The following is a 24,486-nucleotide window of genomic DNA, read 5'->3' on the forward strand; positions in this document are numbered from 1 at the left end:
ATCGACTTCCGCATTGGCAAAGCAGCCTCTACGTTCGGGAGGCTCTGTACAAGGGCTTGGGATAACAGACACCTTACGGTAAAAACGAAAATGTTTGTTTACCAATCATGTGTCCTAAGCACACTCTTGTATGGAGCAGAAACGTGGACAACGTACGCAAAACAAGAACGTCGACTAAACACATTTCACTTGCGCTGTCTTCGGAACATTCTGGGCATCACATGGCAGGATCGCGTAACAAACGAGTCTGTTCTAGGCGAGGCACAGCTGCCTAGCATCATGGCCATTCTCAAAAAAAAAACGGTTACGGTGGCTGGGACACGTGCATCGAATGAAGCAGACTCGTCTTCCAAGGCAAATACTAATGGGAGAGGTTGTGGATGCAAAGAGGTCTGTTGGGCGGCCTATGCTCCGTTACAAAGATTGCGCTAAGCGTGATATGGTTGCGTTTAACATCCCTAGCAATCGATGGGAGGAACTGGCAGAGGACGGTGCCAAGTGGCGGCGCCTTATTCACGAAGGTCAATCAAAGCATGACAATGCCTGGTTTAAATTACTAAAAGAAAAACGCACTAGGCGTCATGAGCGGGCTTCAAACCCCCGCCCATCTGGGGGCGCATACACTTGTCGGAAGTGCGGCCGAAGGATCCTCTCTCGCATTGGTCTTTTCAGTCATGAACGCAAGTGCCTTCGCGATGCCGCTTAAATCATCTGTTAAAGATGCAGAGGCCTATATGGATTTAATATCATATAGACCTGAGCTCAACTTGTATTGGAAGTATCTAAATCTCGGACCATTTTTTACTTTTGTTGTGTTCTTATAAACTTTCAATCATCATCATTTTACAGACTATCATTTATAGGTAGGTAAAGTTTCAGCCAATTAAACTGAACAGTTATTTTAAAGCATTTTTATTGAATAAATGTTCGTCATTTTTTAAATTAACACTTTTTTATTTATAAACTGATTGAAATAAAAACAAACAATTAATTTTAACAACAGATAAACAGACAAAAAATCTAGCAATTATTGCGTTGATAATACTCAAATATTTTCTATGTACTTCTATCGCTCGCTTCACGTCTCTTTTCCTTATTTTTCCAAATGGTAACGCAACTAAGAAATAACGGTCGTTCAACGGTGCACACCCCCACCATACCCACGCTGTTTGAGGTCGAGTTCTCTAACATCCGAGGACTCCACGCTAACCTCAACGCTGTCCACCACCATCTCAAGACAGCACGGCCAGCAATGTTGTTTCTCACGGAGACGCAAATACTCCGCCCTGCCGACACCAGCTACCTTAACTATCCCGGCTACATGCTTGAAGAATCTTTTAAAGCGAAAGCCGGAGTATGCTTGTTCGTCAGGGCGGATGTTTGTTGTCACCGATTGCGCTGCTTGGAGGACTACTCCTTCTCCATGTTGGTGGTACGTGTGGACCTGGTTCGTCAGAGTCGAGTCTACGTGTGCTTCTACAGATCCCATAATAGTGACTTGGAGACAAGCCGATTATGTGACCATCTTAGTCGGGTGACAGATGCTGCGCAAGAGCAGTTTCCTAAAGCGGAATTGGTGGTTTTTGGGGGGATTTTAATGCTCACCATGAATCATGGTTGAAATCCCTCAAAACTGACCATGCTGGAAGAACTGCTCATGCTTTTACTCTCATACACGACTTGACCCAACTGGTTGATCAGCCCATCAGGATCCCAGACATTGATGGGCAAGCGCCTTCTCTACTGCATCTTCTGCTGACTTCTCACCCGGTGGAATATCAGGTTGTGGTTCAAGCTCCACTTGGTTCTTCGGATCACGGCCTTATATCTACCAAAGTGCCACAGGCCAAGCTGCCGCCATCAGCGGTATGCAAACGTCGCGTTTGGCACTATAAGTTGGCAGATTGGGACGGTATGCGCGATTGCTATGCGTCAGTCCCTTGGAAGGAACGTTGCTTCAGTGGGAATGACCCGACAGTGACTAGTGCCGCTGCTGTTGCTGATGAGATCATGTTAGGAATGGAATACTACATTCCTAGCTCAGATCTCATCAATAGGGGTACGCGTAACCGTTGGTTCACTCGTGAATGTGACAACGCTGTATTATCTAAGCAGGCGGCATATCGCGCGTGGATCAACGACTGCATTAGCGGGGCATCTAACATTGACTCACTGAAAGCAAACTACAATAAAAATTCCAAGTCCTGTAGGAAGGCATACACGAGAGCGGATGCACAGCGCATTGTATAGGTTGGTCATGACCTTATTTCGCATCCTAGGGGCTCCCGTAGCTTCTGGCGTCTGACCAAGTCTGTGCAAAACAATTTCTGCCAACCTTCGCTGCCACCGCTCAGAAATCCGGACGGATCGCTAGCTCACAGTCCGCAGGAGAAAGCCGACCTCCTGGCTAAACTCTTTGCCGACAACTCTGTGATCGATGATTGTAGTGCGCAGCCACCAACAATACCTTCATGTGGCCACACGATGCCTGACATCAAAATCAGGCAACGTGGTGTGCGTGCGGAGCTGCAATCACTTGATATACAGAAAGCTAGCGGTCCCGATGGAATACCAGCCATAGTGCTGAAGAAGTGCGCGGCAGTGCTGTCTCCTGTGTTAACGCGCTTGTTCCAACTTTCTCTCTCTTCGGAATGTGTGCTGGAGGCTTGGAGAAGAGCTAATGTGCAAGCGGTTCCCAAAAAAGGGAATCGGTCTGACCCGGCAAATTATCGACCAATAGCTATCACCTCAGTACTTTGTAAGGTGATGGAACGGATTCTAAACAACCAACTGATTCATTATCTAGAAGATCACTGTCTAATTAATGATCGTCAGTACGGGTTTCGACCAAAATGGTCCACAGGTGATCTTCTAGCGTACGTAACACACCTCTGGGGTGAAGCTATCGACAAGCATGGAGAATCGTTGACTGTCAGCCTCGATATCTCCAAGGTTTTCGACAGGGTCTGGCACAGAAGTCTTCTCTCCAAGCAACAGGCATATGGTCTGCCTGCTCAGCTATGCACCTGGATTGCCAGCTTCCTACACAAGCGTAGCCTTCGTTTTTTAGTAGATGGTTGCGCTTCACAATTCTATGTAGTGAATGCTGGGGTCCCCCAGGGATCTGTGCTATCTCCCACACTCTTTCTTTTGCATATCAATGATATGCTCTCTCTTGGGAACATACATTGCTATGCAGATGATAGAACAGTGCATGGTGGATACCACGGACGCGCAGTGGCTGGGCGGGCGGAAACTGAGGAGAGGCGGGAGAATCTTGTTATTGAACTCGATAGGACGTTAGAGCTCATCGCCAAATGGGGTTCTGATAATCTTGTTGAGTTTAATGCCAAGAAAACACAGGTATGCGCTCTCACAGCGAAAAAGTCACCATTTTACCCTCATCCCTCCCTCTGTGGCACACCGCTGATGATACAAAGCAAAATCGCCATGCTGGGGATAGACGTTCGCTGCGACCTTAGTCCAAGGGATTACATCGAGGCTATTATAAAAACAGCTTCACGGAAACTCGGAGTTCTGAACAAGGTGCGGCGTTTTTTCACGCCACAACAACTGTGCCTGTTATACAAAACACAAGTACGGTCTTGCGTGGAATATTGCTCGCACCTTTGGGATGGCTCCGCTAAGTACCTACTGGAGGCCTTGGACCGGTTGCAGCGACGTGTAGTACGCATTTTTGGCGACGTAAAGATTACAAACACCCTTGAACCTTTACAATTGCGTCGCGAGATAGCAGCACTGAGCGCTTTCTATCGACTGTATCACGGCGAGTGCTCTGAGGAATTATTCTCTCTAATTCCTGCTTCCCCCTTCCTTCTTAAGTCCACGCGAGCTGGTTCTCGATGTCACCGCCTAACTGTGACATCAATTCCATCGCGCACAAAGAAATTTGGCAACTCCTTTCTTTATCGCACTACCAAAAAATGGAATTCCTTACCAGCTCACGTGTTCCCCTCCTCTTACAACCCGGGTTCCTTCAAACGAGGCGTGAAGAGGCATCTTGCGGGCCGGCAAGGCGGGGACGGCTAGTACAGAACATCTTCCCGACTGTGCTGGCCGTCGTCGCGTTTAGACTCTACTACCACTTACCATCAGGTGGAGTAGAGTAAATGACTCTACCCGCCATCCCGGCGCATATAAAAAAAAAAGTATAGACATCGATCAGTTACATTTTTATTATATGTAATATAATAATAATGGATCATTAACTATTTCTCGCTCACAAGACTTGTTGTATCTTTACTTGAATTGTTGCCTTTTGAACTATTTTACTAAAAATGTGTTACTTTTTTAAACAAATTTATACAGTATATCTTTTAGCGAAGTTACGAGTAAGTTATTTAGATAGTATTAGATGCAGGCAGGCACGGAATATCATGACAAGTCAGTCGAAGCAATTAAAAGTTGCAATAAAGTGTAGTGAAATATTCTAAGCTGAAATACATTGTTAAATTTCTACTAAGGACGGTTGCCTTGATGTGAATGAATTTAAAAAATAATTAATATTTAGTGTTCAATTACTTATATATTTGTACGGATAAATCACGCTGTAATGAATTAGTTTTATTTTATAATTTAACAAGACGTACAATTATTTGATATTCAGTTTAACAATTTAATTTAACACTTAGATGCATTTTATAATAACCATCAATATACATATATTAAAAAAATATATATTTATGTAGAATTTATCCACCATCCTGAAATCAGAATGGCGACTCACTTTTACGAACGTTTTCTAAACATACGATAACGTCCATTTATATAAAAAATAATACATTTCCGTACATGATAAACTTTATGAATTGTTTTAAAATAATGTTATTCTTCCATAAACATCTAACCACTATGATGTAGTATTTTGTTTAATTACATTCACAAAGAAATAAAAGCTTTGCTTCTTTCTGTATATAATTTATAGTTTTGATGAATTTCCAAACCTAATGAAGGTAGACAATATGCAACAATGTTCGTTAGTTGATGAAGACTATAAAACATACATAGTGTTATTTAACATAAAATAAAATAAAAAAAATAATAAAAGTGCTTGATGTGACTAACTATGAAATTCGGAAACAAGTCTTTTTTCTAATTGATTACCAAAATTGAAAACTATAGTTTCTAAATAGAAAAAAGGGTATACTTTGTATCAAATTACTCTAATTCATATTATATTCGACGTCAAATTAAATTAAAAAAAACACAAATAAGCACACAGCAACTGTTTTGTTGATTAATAATAATTTTTAGTTAAAAACAATTTCGACTTATCTACCTTTCTATCTACCTTCGTGGAACACCAGAAGGTACGTAGCACGATAGTGCACAATGTTGTTAACTTGGAACTGTTTTCGTGTTAGAGAATTTTAAAATATTTACTCTTTCTTTAATCTTAAATTTTCAGTTGATACCTAATAAGCGATCAGATGTACTTAATTAGCAAATTTATTTTTAAGGAATTTCGATCAACTTTATTCTATACACATATCGCCACAATTGAATATTAAACACAATCTAAAATGAAATAACGTTTGTACAAATCCAGACAAAAACAAACAAAATGCATACCGTCGAACCTTTCCTTGACATAGCTGGGTTTGCGATTTGGCCGAGAAACCAATGAATAATATACCCACTTAAACATCCTCGAGCGATTCAAGCGATTGATTGGTTTCCGCTTAGAAATTGACTGCATATACATAGGTTCTAGCATATATTGTGTTAGCTAGGACTGTTCCAGAAATAGTTAATAGGCAACGAATCGTTTATTTAAACAGTACATACATTGTTACTAATAAGGTAAACACTAACCATGGGAAATGTTTTATCGATATCGCTTTTATTTTAAAAAAAGTTTTGAGTACTCACTGAGTACATTAAAATAATATAATTATAGTAAGTAAATAAAAACATTAAATCGGAATTTTACAATATTAAATGAATTGCAAACTGTGTAAAGTTTGATACTGATCAAATTTTACACGAATTGCTTAAAACAGTAAGAGCTGGTTTACATTTATAAATTAATTGAAAACAACAATATAATTAGAAGTAAATACGAAGTTAAATCAATGTTATTTCTCTCGATAGAATTATAAAAATATTTGTTTTCCGTATCTTTCAAGTTTAAAACGATTAAAAGATAAAAAGGTTTGAAAAATTAAGAGGATCAATGAATATAAAAGTAAACAGCACTTGATTAGTCTAAAATTAAATGAATTCATGTAATTCGCGTAACATACTTGTATATAATTAAACAATTACGCATGTAGATTATCGAGTTAGTTTGACAGATAGATTGAGTACTAGCAATCATGTTATTTGGGATATCTGAGATAGGTTCCGCAGTAAACACGGTTGGGAATGCGATATCTCTATGCAACCCTAGCTGCTCACATGGATTCCTGCGGTGAAACAATAGAATGCAGTTCTATAGAACATATCTAGTGTGTAATTAAGTAATTGAAGTATAAAGGCATCGAAGTTCTTATATTACAATAATCGTATTAGAAACCAAATATGACAATTATGTAATTATATAAATAATAATAATAATGGAAACCACTTTTTCAGTCACGTTTAATAATTTTAGTTATTTTATTGCCAAAAATGCGTTTTTATTAATAGTAATATTATATTACACTCAATTTAAAAGAATAAAAAGTACAATTCTAATTAATACGTCTTCTCTCATAGCATCTGTTTAATCTCGTAAAATAAGGTTTTTCATGATGGAAATTATTTTAATAACTTACAACATTATTAATACTTTTTTATATATTTTAATCTTCACAGATTAAGCGCCCGTGCCTTTGTTTAACGTTTCTATTAATATATATATTTTTCTTTCCATAAGCGTTACATAAATATACTTAACTTTTTGAATATTTATATTTAATATATTCTAACTCTACTGCCATATATGAATTAGTTTTAAGTGGAAACTTGATTGGTTTATGTACAAGTTAATTAATATTTAATGCATGTAAAATTAACTGTATGTTTCCACAAAAGAAAAAGACTACACGTATATGTCAGTCAGGGATTGCCTATGTGGAGGCAGCAGATGTTTGGTTAGATAAATATTATTTTACTCTCAGTATATAAAAAAGCAATAATAATATTTGCATATTACTTTTTATTTAGGTTTGAAGAAATTACAAAAACTAATAGAATACATAGCCAAACTAAATTATTAAATCAGTGGATGTTAAATTTAAATTTTACTTAGTGACAGGGCTTTGTGCAAGCCCGTCTAGGTAGATACCACCCACTCATAAGATATTTTACCGCTAAACAGCAATATTCAGTTTTGTTGTGTTCCGGTTTAAATGGTTAGTGAGCCAGTGTAATTACAGGCACAAGAGACATAATGTCTTAGTTCCCAAGGTTGGTGGCGATGTAAGGAATGGTTGATATTTCTTACATCGTCAATGTCTATGGGCGGTAGTGACCACTTACCATCAGGTGCCGCATTTGCCAGTCCACCTATCTATTTCATAAAAATAAAATTAAACGAAAGAAACACTTCTTTCTTAAAATTTTACGACAATCACAATTCAAATAATTATGCTGTTTTTATTGCATAATTATGACATCGTCATATTCTTATAGATCTGCTTTAAAAACAGAACAATGAAAGATAAAAGAATAAAATCCGTTTATTTAAATTGAGAAGTGGGCTATGCTAGTGGATTATTAAGTTAAATTGCTTAGAGTTCTGAAGAAAGATGACGCCTATTGTATTAATGCTTCCTTAATTATAGATTACCATCTTATTCTTCCAGTATTCAGATAAAAATTCAATTTAAGTCTAAGATTTTTATACATCACTATTGATATATAAAAATGTCAGACTTAATTCTGAGACGCCCGCCAATGGAACCGAAGATATTATGTCCCTTGCCTATTAAAATAAATAGTTTACTCGTATTTGCTTTCCCAAGCGCTAATCAGGAACACGATTTGTGTTATACAAAGCAAATATTTTTTAGCTCTCGTTAATTTATTTGCTTAGAAATACTTATTTATGTACTTCACTTAATGCATTTAATAATCACACATTTATAAATTGTATTTGATTTAATAAAAATATAATCGGTTTCAAAACGTCATTGGTATTGTTTGGTAATAAAGTTAAAAAAATATTTTTCCCGACGATATAAAAAATAAAGGAGAACTAAACGACTGTCATCGATTTAGCAATATATGATATTTTGTTTTAATTAAATTTAAAATATCACTCTCATAAGTTATTATATTAAATACATTAAAAATAACAAATAATAAAATTTATTACTTGTACTTGTGTATTTATTATATATTTTTGTTACAAGGAATTCCGCTTAATCCCTTTTTCCGAATAATCTAATCTTTCTAGCCGTATTATTTTGATATACAAATAAAATAATAAGATTATGTTTATTTTTAAATTTGTAATGTGTATTTTGTTCTTTTTTATTTTAATTTTGTATTTTATAAAAATGTCTGTACATAGTTTCAACAAATAAACACAAATAATTATATTATATATATATGTTAGATTCAAGAGCTAAATTAGGTTTTCATGTTCCAAAACTTAAATATATTTTATTATTTTTATTAACACTCACCCTGCTTTCTTTTTTCTTACAATCACACAATAAAAATATTACTTATATTAAAATATTATTGTCAACTTATTTTATTATATTATTCACAAACAAAATACGTCACTATTTTTTCTTCTCTTTTCTTTTGTTTTCTTAGTTTTACGTTCGAAAAAAAAATATATATTTTTTTTTTATTTATGCCTGCTGATACGTGCCAGTTTTTTTAAATATTTATATTCAACCTTATCGTCGGCTTCATCCTCGTGGACTTTTTGTGTGACGAAAAATGTTAACTGAGCTTTTGTTAAGCAGGACCTGATTGTCTAACTATTTAAAATAAAAACTAATAACAGAACTTTATAAAGCTTAAAATTGCACTTAATATTATTTATCTAGAAAAACCGCTTTAGAAGGTACAAGATTTATATGTATTTAAATATCTATCATTCAATAAATATATTTTATAATTTAATATTAGTCCTATTAGTAAATTTTTTTTGAAGGAATACCGCTCCCTTATTCCTTCAAAATAAATTTGTCAAATATTAACATATAAAAATATAACATCTTATTAATGATGATGATAACTATATAGTATTAATAAAAATAATAAAAAGTAAGAAAAAACATCTAACGACATTTAATGACGGTATTTTTTTTGTTTCAGATTTGAACGACATCAATCAACTTGGATATAAAATGTAAGTATCAATTTCTTAAATTTAAGAGTACATACATACATAATTATTCCTGACTTTCAAATTAAAGAAATAAATAACAATATTAGATTTTATTTCAATTTTATATTCGCACTTTTATTAATATAATATTTTGATACTATAATAATAGATGCATCTTGGTAAAAATGTACTGTTTTCTTATAAATAACAATCTTACAAAGGAAATTATATTATATAAAAACTAATTAAAACTTTATGTCAATGTTTTGCTTACCGTACGCCGTGTGTATTACTGTGATCATTATTATTTACTGAAGGAAATCATTAACGTTAAATTAATAACTTAAAATAAATATTCATAATAAAGACCCTTACGACAGGTCGCATTTGTAGCGTAGCGTGAAATATGGAAATTTCGTTATGAGTAATACGCTGTCTGTCTAGTTGAACGCTATCACATGACTGCAATGTTTTCAACGAAATCACAGATAACTTACGTCGTAGTAAATTGTTACGCTAAAATACATATTGTTTAGCTGTAACGGAAATATACATGTCTATTAATATCATCCTCGTGTCTACTAAAAATCTTGTTGCAATAATATGAAAAAAGGTATGTAGGTGCAATAAGAATGCTAAAACTAATAATAGCAGAATTTCATCAGCATTTAGTGTTTAATGTTTTAAATATGTCATGTAATATAATATTCTATAATACATATTATATTTATATGCTTGTTATAATAATTAAAGAGTAAAACTAGTACCTTTTCTCAAAACATCTACAACAATGACGATTGAAATAATATTGAGTATCCCGTCCAAATTCCGTTGAAGGGATTAATTTAAAATGTACGTCATTCTAAAAAAAAATCGAAAGGGTACGCAAACTAATTGATTCCGTTTCGTTCCAATGTTAAATTGAGAGTCACCAACAATAATAACCTTTTGTATGTCCGATGCCCGGCTGTTCTGGCATGGCGACGGCAATTCATTCTGTATAAATTTATCATATGTCATCACGATGTGGACACAGTGGACCGCTGAATACGCAACGTGACCAAAATTATTATTTTTGAGGACGAGTTTAATCCTAGAATTAATTATCAACGACGATGTCCTCTGATCCTTTATGTATTGTTTATATTATTTATTTTTAGAGTTAGGTACTCTATCGGCTTTATCAATCTCATTATCTATACTAATATTATAAAAGAGGTAAAATTTGATTTTTTGTTTGTTTTTTTTTTCATGGATAAACTCAAAAACACTATTTAAAAAATCTTTCAACCACAGAAAGCTATTAACAGGTAACATAGACTTTATTCTAATTTAGAATAAAAAAGGTATCACTACGAAAATTGCAAAAATGTAACCCACCTTGGGTTATAAAAAAATAAAAAAATAACGTATTACATGTTTATAGTACTCATTATGCACCACAAATAGTTCTTGATTAATGTAATGTCAGTATTTATAATATAACACTATTCCAATTAACTATTTATATCCCTTTTTATTTTACTTCCAAAAATCCGATAAAAACTTCATCGACATTCAAAACGTTTTCTTTTTTTTCGCAAATCAATAATTCAAATAAATCATAGATTTCAAGAACCAATGATAATGCATTCAAAGTCAAAGGTTTTTATTTGTCTTTCTCCTCCTGTAGTTGGTATGGTATGGTAACAGGCTATAGATATATATTTTATATTGTTCTTGTGACAATTCCTTATCTAATACAGTCAGTCACAAGTAATGAAAGTGGTTATTGTTAATAAACGGGCCCTCCAACAATCAACATAATTTTCTGACTTTGTTAACAAAAGCCTCTAGAGACTGCCCAACTAACATTTTCGCTTACAGTGATTTCCTTAAGAATAGTTGTCAGTTAATTTAATAATGTCACGATTCCTAGGTTGAATTTGCAATCCAAAGTAGAGGCAGTAAAATGAAAGGTCATTTTCAAAGTACGTATAACACAATAGGCAAGAGCTTCAGTTATGTCATCAAATTTGAATTTCAAAAACACAACAAAATGAATATTTGAAAAAAAAAGAGTTGATTGATAAAATATCAACCAGTCTCAATCACCAATTCCATCGCCCTGATGTTCGCGCACGCTGAGAGATGATGCAATAGTTAGTTACAATAAAAAAAATCAACTAAATAAAGATACATTATTTAAACTAATAATATAATAGACATTTAAGAGCAGTTACTATAAATTCTTCCAGTAAATACTTTTCATGTAAGCTATAAGTAAGAAATATAAATACACGTCAATATACAGAGAGAACGAGAAACTATTCCTAACTGTATAAATGATTGTATACTCTTTGTTTTCTACAAAAGGAGAATGAAAAAAAGTGGTCCAAATATACGAGACCTATGTTGACTTATAGTCCACTAAACAGAGAGTAAGTTGTCAGTAAAAAGTTATGACTATATGAAAAATAATAATAGTTTTAACTTTGTTTTTTTTTGCTTCACTATTTAGTTAAATCCATTTTAAATGTGCGCAGGTCTTTATGCGGCGCTAATCATGATTCATCGATAACTCCGCGCAAAATTTAATATAACCTTTCGCACTAGGCAAATAATGCGCTAGAGCACTAAAAATCGGCTTTACCTGAGTACAGTGCCGGATTAACCACGTAGCAAAAGTAGCAGTTGCTACGGACCCCGCGCAAAAGGTGGACTCGCATATTTAAACTCACTCATCTCTGCCTGAGCGTAATTTATTGAGTAAAAATTATTAAGACTGCATTTACTTGATGTCACAAAAACATGAAACCGAAATATTACACATTTACCTCCTAAGACAATCTACGTCAAACAATAATTTTCAAAATTGAAGCGTATAAAAAATAGGTTAAGGAACGTTACGTTAAGAACGTCTGAATTATCTCGCTTTGATGAATATAGAATATGATTTGCTCAGAGAAATTGATACGAATATTATACTAATCTAGCTGTTGCCCGCGGCTTCGCTCGCGCTTAAGTATTAGGAAAGGATAAATGATTGTTTGGAATTGATTTTAAGATAAGAAGCATGAAATGTCATTCTGGTTAGAAAAAAGTAAGGTTAAGTGGTTTCTTTTATTTTCAGATTGATGATTATTTTTTTAAAAATCAATAGTGAAGTTATTGTGATGTCCATGTAGTTTTACTTAATATATTTTATAGTGACAAATGGCTTGAAGAAAGAAATATTTTATATAAATCTTCCGATCTACGATTCTGTTGTTTAAATACCCCGGCATCCACGCCGTTAGATATAGTTAATACTGTAAATGAGCAAGCGTACCAATATATATATTATTCTATCAAATTTAGGTTAAACAAAACTATTCAACTCACTGAAAACTTTATTTATAATTAATTGAAACCTCTTTGTAACGGCTTTTTGCAAACCCGTCTGAGTAAGTACCACCCACTCATCAGATATCCAACAGCTGACCAGCAATACTTACTATGGTTGCAGTGCGGTTTGAAGGATGAGTAACACAGTGTAACTACAGCCACAAAAGATATAACATCTTGGTTCTCAAAATTGGTGGCGCATTAGCGATGTAAGTAATCAATCTTTCGTAATATTTCATACATCACCAATGTTTAAGGACGGTTTTAATCACTTAGGTAACATTAAGTGGCCCACCTGTCGGGCTACCTATAACATAAATAATAATAAATTTTATTTACACCCAATAACATGTACACAATATTAGTTGGCAGATTTATCTAAATCTAGGGTTTTTACAAAAGCAACATAGGTGGTGGACGTTTGACTCCGAAACTAATATTCATTGTAATATCAGGGTCAGCGATTCAAATATTACAATTTATATACATACAATCATACATACATATTACTTACATAAAATTTGGCTAAAATTACTAAGTTACTCGCAGAGCTCACTCTGGAGCATGCAACATAAAAACTGTCCATGTGATAACAGTTCTTACTAAAATCAGTGCCGGCCATGTTGAACTACATACTTTCAAATTCGAATGATGTATTCTCATGGATGGTATTCTGGGAATGAAAGCTACCCCTTCTAGAGCACATCCTGAAATAAATTTGTAGGAATTGAGGCTCATGTTGAGATATAGCTTCGAGACTAAGCTAATCTAAAGATTAGAACAATTAAGTGGTGCACATGGCAATAATGGAAAACATTTTCTTTATACAAACTACACTAACATTGTGAAATTCGCTTAAAAAAATATAACATACACCTAGAAGATAATATTGATGTTAATACATTGTGTATTTTGCATTTCGTTATTTGCACCCAGAATTCTGTGAATGAATTTTTTTTAGCGAATGTATATTCGACCGTTCTAACACAACAAAACCAAAAAAATTGTTACCCGTTTGGGTGAAATTTCTGAAAACTTTGAAATACATGTATACTAATTTAATTAAAAAACATAATAAATAAAATCGTCCTGCGCGCAATTTGAGTTTTACAGAGGTAGGTAGTCTTGTTTCAAGTTTAAGCGTATAAATTATATGCAAAATACGCAAAATTAAATAAACGACATTCCAATTTTATTACACTATTTGTGACTCTTTTTTTTGCTGGTAAGTCTATTTCTAACCGTCACTACACAAAATAAAAATAAATTGAAGACGTAATAAAATTTTCTTCCAATAAAACAGGTCTGGAGAAAAGTTTGTTAAATGCAAAGTTATTATTTTTGAAACATAATAAATATACTATTTTTATCACCAAATATAAAAATTGTAATAAAACATTAAAAAATATCTTACTATGCTATATTAAGAGTACCTAAACTCTCCCTTTTTTATAAAAAAATTCAATAATACCTTACGAAATACACATACATATACATATATGCTGAGAAATTTGGACTGTAAAGTCATTTTTTATTCAATAGATTAGGTTGAGTACAAGGTACATCAGTGGCTAAGGCCAATATACAAAGAACTCTGGTTGTATTTCGATACAAGAAACAGGCAGCGCTATGAACCTGGCATCAAACGGCGTATCGATCTTTAGATATATTTACAATTTATTCAATTGAGTAATTATTTCTTTTATTTACAAAAAAGAATCTGACCCGATTTCGTACAGATAAAAAAAGGATTTGATTCCGAGGTAGTTTTTAACCAATGAGACAGACATTCGCCAACCGACATATTCGTACTAGACTAATACGTCGTAAGTCACCCTGCATAATTATGTTCTCACGCGTTTAATCAAATACATATATCTCGTAATATTTTTACAACTACCGGTTTCAGTGTCAAAGTGTAATAAACAATATTAACTTACTTAAAACGTTTTAAATGAATATGTATATATATACATATATTTAAAAAATCACTAAGAGCAAACTTATAATATTTCAGTATGTACAAAATTTTTACTTTTATTAATTGGTTTTCGTCGCACCCGGATCTAGATAGGGAAACATTTTTTTTTTTTTATAGAATAGGAAGGTGGACGAGCATATGGGCCACCTGATGGTAAGTAGTCACCAAACCCCCTTAGACATTGGCATTGTAAGAAATGTCAACCATCGCTTATAGCCAATGCGCCACCAACCTTGGGAACTAAGATTTTATGTCCCTTGTGCCTGTAATTACACTGGCTCACTCACCCTTCAAACCGGAACACAACAATATCAAGTATTGCTGTTTTGCGGTAGAATATCTGATGAGTGGGTGGTACCTACCCAGACGAGCTTGCACAAAGCCCTACCACCAGTACATACAATTGGCCACGAGAAAAACAGAATTCCCTTAAATCTATTCCGACATACTTGAATGTCTTATGTCTATGTCCCTATGCTTTATTTATTGTGACTGCAAATGATACCTTTACAGGAAATTATGTCCTATTAAAACTGAAAGGTAAATCTGTGTATTTAAAAAATAAATACTTGTTATGAAGTAATCGACTAAGTATAAATTTAACAAAACAATGAGAAAAAATTATATGCGGTGACAAAACGAAAGACATACTTAACCTATACACTTTAAAAAAAAACTAAAAACTGTTTATGATCTTATCTCGATATCTCATAAGAATTCATACCATGTTTATGAAAACGTCTTCGAAAAAAAATTATCACCATAAAAAATATTATAGTGAGTCAACCTTCAGAGATAGACATATGCATCGTGAACTGTTTTTTAGAACTTTTCCAGATGAATGTTTTCGTTATACATGATTGATTGTTGCGTAACTTTAATCGTTTACATAGCGCTCGCAATTGGAGCTCTCAAAAAGTATCAATTTTCCCGTTTTTGCAACATTTTTCATTGATGCTCCGCTCTTATTGTTCGTAGCGCGATGTTCTATAGCCTAAAGCCTTTCTCGATGAATGGGCTATCCAACACATAAAAAAAATTCAATTCGAAACAGTAGTTCCCAAGATTAGTGGGATCAAACAAACAAACTCTTGACCTTTATATATTAGTATAGAAGTGTAGAAGATAGTATAGACGTATAGATAATAAATACATCCCCAGATAAATAAAGTAAATAGTTAAAGTTATTTTCCATAAAATTACAAATAAAATTATTCCACTTACGTTCTACGTTTAGTAGATTAACATATTAATTATTAAATACATTTAGGCGACAGACCCTTCGGCAGATTATATGTTTAGCAGTGGCGTAACTATAGAGTGGCAGGGCTGGCAAAATGCCACGGGCCCCGACCCAACGGGGCCCCCCGTTCAAGAAGCCGTGAGCTCAATAGTAACCTAACATCTTTAACAAAATTTAGTAATCATCATAAATTGTACGTACAAATATATATACGTAGCTTGCAACATGAATATAAATAATAAAATATAATATGTTCCCATCCTCATATATCTGAAAAAGAAAATATATATAACATGTAATGTAAATTTACACTTAGATCGTACAAATTAAAAAAATAGCATTTCTAGTGCATTAAAAGTTGTACCGCGCTTAATGGCTCTAATAAATTTATAATTATACCTCAGCCTTTATATATCAACAGAAACAAATAAAATATTAGTAGCGCAGCTGTAATCTTTGTCTTTGGATATGAGCCCATTGGTTGCTGTCATATTATCGTTAAACGCCACAGATTCAATAGTGAAATAGCTAGCATTCAAGTCAAGTAAAAGCAAAACAAGTCTCGTTGTCTATGACAACTACAAGCTTCACATAGACGCGTCATCTGCGTCGAATTTTATTATTTTTATAATTTAGTAATGTGATTAAAAAAATTGTGATAAGTGTGATTTTATACAAATCTTCGTGATAATATTAGTGTTAAGATTTGTTATGTTATCTTTGTTCTTCGGAATAAACTACGAGGTAAGAAAGCTGCGAAGTCAGTGTCGTCAAGATTTGTTTAGAATTTGCGGGATCGATAACCCGGTCGGCTAGCCATGAGGCGCGACGCTGAGGTTATGTTGCGAGTTGCGAACCAGTATCCGAGTTCAAGTAACGGTCCCGCGGACCAGAGCGAGTCGACTCGTATTACAGCCGCAAAATCCGGTCGGACTTAGGACAAGTTAGCTTATAATAGCGTCTAGATCCTCATTAGCCGCCCTCATTCCGTTGCGCTTGCCACAGAAAATCACTGTAAATAAATACTTAGGTATTTAGCTTCGCTTCAAAATGAGGAATATTTCCTATGCCCCGAACCTTTAGCGCTCGAAACCTTTGGATATTCCTCATGAGATGTGCGCCTGTTTTCCAGCTTACCCTGCCTGCAGTGCGTGCCAAGAGCCCCAGAGTCCCAGCCATTAGATTGAGTGGAGTGTCCCCTGCCCACACGTAGCCCTGTACGCAGCCAAAATTCCACGAGATACAACGGACACCTCTTCCAGCATGGATCTGGAGAAAGCCCCCACTCTCCATGAAGAGGACTCCAAAGTTACCCTCACTATCAGATTGATTATGCAGGGGAAGGTAAGCATGTTTGCACTAAAAATAATATCAAATACAGGATGTTTTCGCTTAAATTCAATTCATATTTTATGTAAAAGTGTGCACTTTACCTTCTTCTATATTTCCTTATCTTTATAATAATATGAGGCTATTTATAGATTAGACATTTGACTTATATCCAATATAAGTTATGTATAATTCATTTTACTTCCTTCCAATAAAATATGATATGCTTACCACATTGCAGATGTCATGTAATATTGTATTGTCATGTTTTATTGAAAAGTTTTTTTTATGTTTTGAAATTAATTATGTTAGAAAGAAAGCATAAACAGAAATCAAAAAAAAAGGTCAACATTTTATAATTAAACTAATTATTAATAGACCAATAATATTCACAATAATTGTCTTTTAAAATGAGTTGTATGACTCTAAAGTATGTTAATCTTACATGACATTGATATTTAAATCTTGTTAGAAAAAAACACTTGTATGGATGCCTAACATAAAATCCTCTTTATATATTACCTCGCTTGCTTGCTTAGAATAGGTTTTTGTATCTATTTAAAGAACAAAAAAATATCTTCTTACTTTAATTATTAACCTATAAGCAAAGTATCATTACATAACTGTAAAAACATAATATTCTATGCTTTAACTTTCCATTAATTATTTAGAAAATGTGTAAAGTCAGATCTATTTTACAATCAGACAATCAATAAGTAGAATGATAATTGAGATAGTTAACATTCCTTACAACAATAGCAGTTTATTTGAAAAACTAACAAATTAATTTATAAGGGAATATTTTTTTATCAATCAGTCATTGTTAGCAGATGTATATGTTGTTGCATGTAATTAAAAACAAAATATGAGTTAAAAAAAAGAAGTCATTTACTAAATTATAACCTTATTTCAATTGTATTAAACTTACCAACAAATTTAATGTATAATATTATTCTTTATTTTAAAATATTAATGGATACTTAATTTGGATTTTTTAATAATTAGTTTTAAAATAAAAATGAATTGTAAATAAAGTGAGTCATGTTTAGTTACAACATTCCATTTCAAAAAATGACGAAACAAATATTCTTTAACATAATTAATTAAATTAGTATTCGTTTTTTTTTTATTAAGGATCAATATGATATGAAATAAAATTCCTTTGTTTTTGACAAAGGAAATTCATTCCAATGACCATAACATAAATGAAAACAATAATTTATAGTGAAGTAATAATTAAGTATTATCAGTATAAATAGAAATAATCAAAAGTAGAAAACTGCAAAACACTTCAAGGAACTATTTTTATTGTGTTCATAAACCGTATCTGAATAGTTTCTAATTAAACACTTAAATGTGTCTCAGCCGTGAAATGTATCGATGTGAACCTCTACCTATGTTATATGTCTAGTATCCAGTTTTAATTGGCTGTAATCCAATATAAAGTATACCTGGCATCTCGCCAGTTATTGGCACTCTCCCTGTTGATTGAACATTTTGATTTGTATCTTTTTCTTTCTAATTGAAATAATGTAAGTAATACTCACCATTTGTAGCCCTTTCTTATCTTTCATGTCTGTTTAGTTTTTTTATTTACAATCGTGATTCACTTAGACTGCATGCATGCAATTTGTCTTTAGTATCAAGTCTTATTGCCTATTTTACCTTACAACTCCACACACTTGTAAATATGTATCTTCTTTATGACAACAAGACTCACAAACAAAGCACAGCTTGACCTTGTTTGTGAGCTCAATATATATTTGCATGCTTGCATTAAAATGTATAATAATTTAGCTTGAACAAACTGTATAATGTTTAAGTGTAAGGTTCTTTGAACTAATAAATACTTTCGCCATCAATCCCACTTCTATTTGCGTCGTTTAAGATGTATTACTTGAGAAGCTAGACTGACGCATGTGCATTGTTCACATACTACAGAAGTCAACTAGCGTTGATGCCAGGAACAAGCCGGAGTTACGTCGCCGACACTCTAAAACTGTCATTGTGCATCCCTGATACTATTATTGCTGTAAAGAATTGCTATGCTGCATCTATTAGTAGATCCCAGACAGGAAATCTTTTGTATGATATAAATCTTCGTGCAGTTGCATTAATTATACGTGCGCTTGTTGCACAATACTCGCCAATGCTAAGTGAATTAATAACTGACTATCTAGATAATTATTTAAACGAAATATAATGTCATATTTTGTTACTAAATAATTTTTTTTTGTTGTACAGGAGGTTGGCAGCATCATTGGAAAAAAAGGCGAAATTGTTAAGAGATTCAGAGAAGAGGTGAGCAAAACAAATGTTTATTAATTCTGAATCATAACTATTATTGAATTTAAACTTTTAATATGATATTAAATAAAAAAAAATAAAAAATGTAATTTAAACATTCGTAGTTGTACTCACTATATATCACTTTTATAATTCATTAAAAACATTGACAACTCGATTTTGTTTATCAAAATTAAAAAATATATCATATGATCATCTCTATTTATAAATTTTATATATTTATTGATAATATGATGATTATATATTATATGACGTTTTTTTTTTCTTTTTCAGTCTGGAGCTAAAATCAATATATCAGATGGATCTTGTCCAGAGCGAATTGTTACTGTTACTGGCAACACAAGTGCTATATTCAAAGCTTTCACACTCATATGCAAGAAATTTGAAGAGGTTTGTATATATATTTAATAATATTTATTTTTGGAATTCGTTGTAAATATACTATTTTTAATAAACTCGAAAACAAAAAAGGGAAGAAGACAGAAATACCTTAAGGAAATAGCTTGATAAAATGTACCAGTTACGTTAATAATAAACAAATTTCGCTACAATCAATGATCATATATATATCATATCATTGTCAAGATTTTAGGTAATTAAGAGAAATTTTAATGCCACATTCGTTATCAGAACGGAAGTAAATCTAAAGTGAATATAAGTAGTTAAGTGGAATAGTGTTGTAATATAAATAAAGATATAATAATCAAGAACTTATTATGTAGTGAACAATATAGCGAAACTATTCGGGAATCCCATGATATATGTAAATCTATGCTTTGTTTCAATTTCTACAGCTTGAGGCATAATTCATCCTGTTTAATGTTGTAGTCCATTCCATTAATATATAAAAACATTTTTTTCAAATTAATTTAAAACGTAAACAGTTATTCATTATGCTAGTATGAGTCAATTTAAATTAGCTTCGAATTGATATGATAAAAACCTTTTTTAAACTAAAGTTTTTCAATTCATTGTTTAGTTAAAATTCAGAACAATTTGACTTAAAATAATAATTTTTTAAAGGGGAGTTAATAATAGTAACAAATAATTATAATCGCGCTGATTCTTCTTCTTGGGGTGTTTTCTTTTCAAATCAGGTGGTAATAACTACTTTGACTATTGGAAAGGTTAAAATATAGAAATATCATATAAAATAATTTATTTTGATTATTTGAAAATTTATAAATTCGAAAATTGTAGGGCACTTCGGAGGTGCAGGTATATTTATTTCATAATATAGGTAGGTAGACGGGTAAATGGGCTACCTGGTGGTAAACAGTCACCACCGCCCATAGTTATTGGCGATATAAGAAATATCAACCACCCCTTTCATCGCCAATGCGCCATGCCTATATGCCTGTAATTATACTAGCACACTAAACCTAAACCCTTAAACCGGAAAACAACAATATTTATTGTCGTTTGGCGGTAGAATATGGATCGAGAGGGGGGACCTACCACGACAAGCTCGCACAGGGCCCTGCCACCGAGTTAATATGTATTTGTATATTTAAAAATACACGTTGCAGTGGTGCTCGCAGTTCAACGAGGGCGGCGGCGGCGGCTCGCGCGCGCCCATCACGCTGCGGCTCATCGTGCCCGCGTCGCAGTGCGGCTCGCTCATCGGCAAGGGCGGCTCCAAGATCAAGGAGATCCGCGACGTCACGGGCGCCAACATACAGGTACGGTCTGCCGGATTCATGACTCGGGCCACAAACCCACCGACTTTTACCGATCCGATCCCGATTAGAACCTAGGACCTCGGGATCGGGTCGTAAAAGTTAGCTTAATAAGGTCTAAGGACGCCGATACCACCCGATATACCGACGCAAGTGCTGTCTTTCCACACAATTTTGAATTATACAAATTTTCTATGTATGTATTTGTGACTGTTACAGTTTTTTTTTTCTTTCATATAATTTACATAATGTTAAAAATATTAATAAATATATGTACTATTGAATGTTTCATCTAAAATTCATTAAAATCTTATTATTTATACAAAAATGTGTCCATCATTAATATTTAAAAGCGTAACTAACAATTTAAAATTATTTGCCTGTATAAAACTTTCAGATATGTATTACAAAAATAGAATTTATTACTTTTTAATGAATATATTAAAAATTAAATATATTTTATTAAAGGTTGCCAGTGAGATGCTTCCAAACTCAACTGAGAGAGCGGTGACAATCAGTGGCACATGCGATGCTATAACACAGTGCATTTATCACATTTGCTGTGTTATGCTCGAGGTGAGTTCAAATATACAATATATTAATACTAGTCCAACTGTCTGTATACTCAGAGTATAATTTCCCATTAGAACTTTTGACACATATGCATATGTTGTACTGACTCATTTATTCTGCATATATAAATATTGCTAATAGTATCGACTACTATTTTATATATTGTAAACTAAAATTTAAATTTAATTTTTTTTTATTCAGAGTCCACCAAAAGGTGCAACAATTCCATACAGACCAAAGCCAAATGTCGCAGGACCTGTCATACTAGCTGGCGGACAAGCTTACACAATACAGGGAAATTATGCTGTGCCGGCGCAAGATGTAAGTTGAATTCGTTTAATTTATACATTATTATGTATTAATACGAGATGGTACAGATGGCAGAATAAATGAATATTAAATGATGATTGCGGTTTCAAGCACAACTGTATTTTCATGTTTCTAATTTGTACTTACAATTAGACTCGAGCTTGGTGGTGAAGGAAAACATCATAAGAAAGTCTGCATGTGTTGGTTGACAAATCTGTCTCATGCGTATCCAGCAATATGCATTGGAGCAGTGTGTTGGAATAAGCTTTAACCTGTCTCCTCAAAAGGAGAAAAGGCCTTAGCCCAGCAGTGAGACATTAACAGGCTGTTACTTTATTATATATTTATAATTTGAGATATTTTCAGAAAGATTATAATATAATTTTGAGATTGGTTTGTAAAGAAACACGCTAATTTAAATATTGTTTGTAAAGCATATTTGAAAAGATGGATTAGGTATTCATACCTCAAATTTTACAAAATATAGTAGCCGGTAACAAATATTGCACATCGAGCTTCGGAAAGAGACAATCGGCTTCCGTTCTAGTTATAACTAGCTCTACGAAGCCGAAATTACCTGATTATCTCTTTTCAAAAGCGTATTACATGCGTATATTGTTAATACCAAATCTAGTTTTAAAAGAAAAATATATGAAATATTATTATTTAAAGGAGAATGGCTAACCCGCTTAATTAAAAAATTAAGAAAGCATTGTTCATTGTTTATGTAGTTTATATAAATTGTAATTATAAAATTTTGAAATGTTTATATAAAAAAATATTGAGGTTCTAGGATACGGGTGTCAAAAGAAAGAAAATCATAATTTCTTAGTCGTCATGCAGTAACGGAACGGCACCATAGACCATTTTGTTGTCATGACAATTGAATTAAAAGTATTCAATTTAAACGTGACGTTTTAAGTTTTATGCGATTTAGTGGATTTTTAACGACTATTTAGGGATGAGCAAATGTTACCTTTAGAAGGGATATTTGATGACAGCCCCTCGGTTATTTTACATAGTAGAGTTAAATCTAGGCACATAAGAAGCAAGTCCTACTACACATACATTGCAGTTGATAAAAGGCTGGAGGGGCAGAGTGTCTTGTTAGGCTATTATTGTCAGTGGCCTGTACACGGACAGTAGGCTGCTGCGTGCATATTGGTATATTTGTTACGCTTTTGGGTAGAGCTTTGTGCAAGCTCGTCTGGGTAGGTACCACCCACTCATCAGATATTTCACCGCAAAACAGCAGTACTTGGTATTGTTGTGTTCCGTTTTGAAGGGTGAGTGAGCTTGTGTAATTACAGGCACAAGGGACATAACATCTTTGATCCCAAGGTTGGTGGTGCATTGGTGACGTAAGCGATGGTTAACATTTCTTACAATGCCAATGTCTATGGGCGTTGGTGACCACTTACCATCAGGTGGCCCATATGCTCGTCCGCCTTCCTCTTCTATAAAAAAAATGCTAGACACCAGAGCTATGTTGCTGCACCAGCTTCATTCTTAGATAATCTTTCAATTACAAATTTATTATCGAATAAAATATCTAAGAAAAAAGTTTAAACGAAAAAGAAAATATGAAGACACTATTATAGTATCGCAAACTAAACCATAATCACAGCATCCTCTTATATACATCTATTTACCATGTACTTAAATAATTACAAACAAATAAAATATCATCAAGTTAATATTGTCTTATTCATTTTTTAATAATTCATTTAAATTTTTTATAAAAAGTGTTGAGGGTAATTTTGAATCGGTTGTCAAAACCATAGTAATTCCTATATTATCATGGATCTGCAGTCTTCTCAACAGCTGTCCCGGATCTGCCTTCGCAGGCAGTAATTAAGAATAGACAACATATATTATTATTAATAAAGTTTAATTTTGATGAACTAAAAATAACAAAATATAAAGCGTACCTATTATGCGTATTTACAAAATACTACCAATGTTGAACTATGAAATAAATCTTAGGACTTCATACACACATATTTACTTCGCTAGAGAGATAAAGTACATATCTATATTATACCTATTCATATAAATATTATTCTAATACAATTGAACAATAACCTCTACCGTACTTGGTAATAATTTTATATTATCTTTTACTGTTTTTTTTTTTTATTTTTCTCCCACCTTTCTAGACTTACCATTTGCTTTTTTTTAGTTTTGTCAAGTTCTACAACTATTACTAAGTTTCCATGTTGTACGCTATCAGTGGATCAAAAAAATACATACATTATCGCCATTCTCCTTTATATAAAACCTAACCAGTTATATTTTTTTTATAGTGGGTTTTTTCTAGCCTGAGCAGGACAAGGAAAGGTCATTTAATTATGAATACATATTGTATTATAATTATATACACATAATCTTGTTATTCTTGCTT

General features: G+C 33.1%; 1 protein-coding gene and 1 long non-coding RNA gene across 10 annotated transcripts in view; both read left to right on the plus strand.

Moving 5' to 3' along the window:
* The window catches only part of LOC126768952 (poly(rC)-binding protein 3), a 247,576-nt gene that overhangs the window by 208,058 nt on the left and 15,032 nt on the right, over positions 1–24,486 (plus strand). For 7 of the 8 annotated variants that reach the window (XM_050487436.1, XM_050487438.1, XM_050487443.1 and 4 more), the window contains 7 exons: positions 9,283–9,316; positions 17,018–17,229; positions 19,459–19,515; positions 19,795–19,911; positions 21,051–21,203; positions 21,669–21,776; positions 21,975–22,094. In XM_050487436.1, the coding sequence (XP_050343393.1) occupies positions 17,149–17,229; positions 19,459–19,515; positions 19,795–19,911; positions 21,051–21,203; positions 21,669–21,776; positions 21,975–22,094 (636 nt within the window). In that variant the 5' untranslated portion in view covers positions 9,283–9,316; positions 17,018–17,148. Of the gene's footprint in view, positions 1–9,282; positions 9,317–16,444; positions 16,630–17,017; positions 17,230–19,458; positions 19,516–19,794; positions 19,912–21,050; positions 21,204–21,668; positions 21,777–21,974; positions 22,095–24,486 lie in introns of those variants that run through there. The other variant, XM_050487440.1, reaches the window with a different exon arrangement.
* Positions 1–24,486, plus strand: part of LOC126769087 (uncharacterized) — a 187,439-nt gene that overhangs the window by 147,921 nt on the left and 15,032 nt on the right. The gene's annotated exons all lie outside the window — the stretch shown is intronic.

This window comes from Nymphalis io, chromosome 6, assembly GCF_905147045.1.
Source record: "Nymphalis io chromosome 6, ilAglIoxx1.1, whole genome shotgun sequence".
NCBI classification, from domain to species: domain Eukaryota; kingdom Metazoa; phylum Arthropoda; class Insecta; order Lepidoptera; family Nymphalidae; genus Nymphalis; species Nymphalis io.